Genomic DNA, 1,958 nt, shown 5'->3' with positions numbered 1-1,958 from the left:
GTGAGTATGAGGAAGACCTGATTATCTCAGTCTTGATTTAGTTCTATCCCTGTCCCTCCACATTTCTTTCCCCTCCCATTTTTCCAACCTGAACTCCGGAGACCATAAACTCCAGTCCCTCTCGTGGCTTAACCTTTCTTAATAGAGGCAGATGCCCGCGCTTAATGGGTCTCTGGTAAAGCCAAGCCAACCTCAGAGCTGAAAGGGGGGGCAGGTTTTCTCCTGGCAGTGTGAGATCTCACTTCTCTTCCTGATTTCCTGGCCCCAATGACAGAAATCATTCAGTGTAGGATGTGCCACCTCCAGTTTCCAGGAGAGAAGTGTTCCAGAGGGAGAGGATTTTGCATCGCGACAGAAAATGAGGTTTGCATGACCGGGAGGATTTTCAAGAGTAAGTTGTGGGATGGGGGTGGGGGAAGCTGCCTAGGACATATGAGCTACAGGAAAAAGCAGGGACCTTCTTTTGCCCCAGGGAGCCCTGGGATGACTGATCTCTTGACCCCTGACATAGGCCATAATGAGAAATAGACGTGGTCACCAAGGGGTGGGGATCTGGAGCTATGGAGCTAGTATTTTGAGAAGCCTGTGGAAAGCAGGGAGACTGGATGGAGAGGAGAGAGGGGAGCACAATATGGCCAGTGGAGAACAGGTGCCTGTTGGAGTGGGGAGGGCAGCTCCTTGTCTGTCCCTGCCTGGCTTTCCCTGGGGCTGGTTTTAAACTGTGGAGATAGAGGGGCCAGTGCCAGCCATAGACACTGGGTATTTGCGAGGGTAATAGCGAGGTAATGGCCCTCGCTATTTTCCTACCATTTGTGCCAAGTGAACCCTTGGTATATATAGCCCTCATTTAAACCAGTGTGAAGATTCTCCACTGAGACAGCCAGCTTTGGAAATCCCTCCATTGCTGCTCTCATCACCTCTTCACCCTAAAGAAGTTTTTCCAACCATTCCACCACTGCTCTTCTTCTGGGAAACCCTCACCTTGCAGCATTTGCAGTTCTTCACACTGGAATAACAGACTTGAACGACGCACGAGGTTGTTCTTGTCTGCTGGTATGGGCTGGAAAGAAGTTTCTTTGCACAAGCCTCTTTGCTAACCTGTTTCTCCTACCTTCTTCCTTCTTCTTCCTTCTGCAGAAGATGGGACTCCGTGGTTAACATTCATGGGCTGCCTGGAAAAGTGCGCGAATGTGGACAAAATAAAATGGAGTATCTACTTGGTGAAGTTCAGATGCTGCAGAGGCTATGACTTATGCAATGAATCCTTATAAAGACTGCTCGTCTTTTGGGGGCTCTCATCTCTGGATGACACTGTTGCCTCAGCCTCTTCCCAGTGATTTCCTAAAAATTGCAAACACATGGTTCTTCCTTCTGCGTGTGTAAGAAAAAGCCATCTCCTTTTCTAAATTTTCCATCTTGGTTCCTGGTGGTGGTGGTGGGGAGCAGGTGGCGGTGGGGGCAACCAATTCTTTGAGAGTAAGACCAATGTCTCCTGAAGATTATTACAAAACTAATGTTTTCACCGCATAGCTAAGTTGCTTCAGATAAAGAAGACAAGAGGTTCTTGGGTGGTTCAGTTGGTGTTGGGTGTCTAAGTCTTGATTCTGGCTCAGATCAGGATCTCAGGGTTGTGAGATTGAGGCCTGCCTCGGGCTCCGTGCTGGGCATGGAGTCTGCTTAAGATTCTCTCTCTCTCTCTCTCGTCCCCTGACCTGCACTCCCTCATGTGTTTCCTCTCTCAAAAAAAAAAAAAAAAGATGAAGACAAGAATAGGTCACTTCTTTTCCTGGACTTTCCACTTCTTTCTGTGGCAGGATATTTTCTTTCTGTCTGTCTTTGTTTCTTTATTTCTTTCTTTCTTTCCCTCCCTCTCTCCCTCCCTCCCTCCCTCTTTTCCATCTTTTTAAATGTTTCTCTCTCTCAGTATTATCCTTCTTATCACACTCCCATCATAGCAC

The 1,958-nt window shown here is 47.8% G+C and overlaps 1 protein-coding gene across 1 annotated transcript; it reads left to right on the top strand.

Annotated features, from left to right (window-relative positions):
- The first annotated feature begins 267 nt into the window (after positions 1-267).
- Positions 268-1,271, top strand: LOC121500864 (prostate and testis expressed protein 1-like). Its single transcript, XM_041772977.1, has 2 exons — positions 268-391; positions 1,138-1,271. Exons 1-2 carry the CDS (start codon positions 268-270, stop codon positions 1,269-1,271), a joined length of 258 nt encoding a protein of 85 aa, XP_041628911.1.
- The last annotated feature ends 687 nt before the right edge of the window (positions 1,272-1,958 follow it).

This window comes from Vulpes lagopus, chromosome 10 (genome assembly GCF_018345385.1).
Source record: "Vulpes lagopus strain Blue_001 chromosome 10, ASM1834538v1, whole genome shotgun sequence".
NCBI classification, from domain to species: Eukaryota; Metazoa; Chordata; class Mammalia; order Carnivora; family Canidae; genus Vulpes; species Vulpes lagopus.
The sequence above is the reverse complement of the archived record's forward strand: the minus strand, read 5'-3'. Positions and strand labels throughout refer to the sequence as shown.

Bases quoted from the DNA above. Each gene is read 5' to 3' on its own strand.
- LOC121500864 (XM_041772977.1), top strand. From the start codon at position 268: ATGACAGAAATCATTCAGTGTAGGATGTGCCACCTCCAGTTTCCAGGA. The intron at 392-1,137 runs GTAAGTTGTGGG...TTCCTTCTGCAG, and splicing joins GACCGGGAGGATTTTCAAGA to AAGATGGGACTCCGTGGTTA.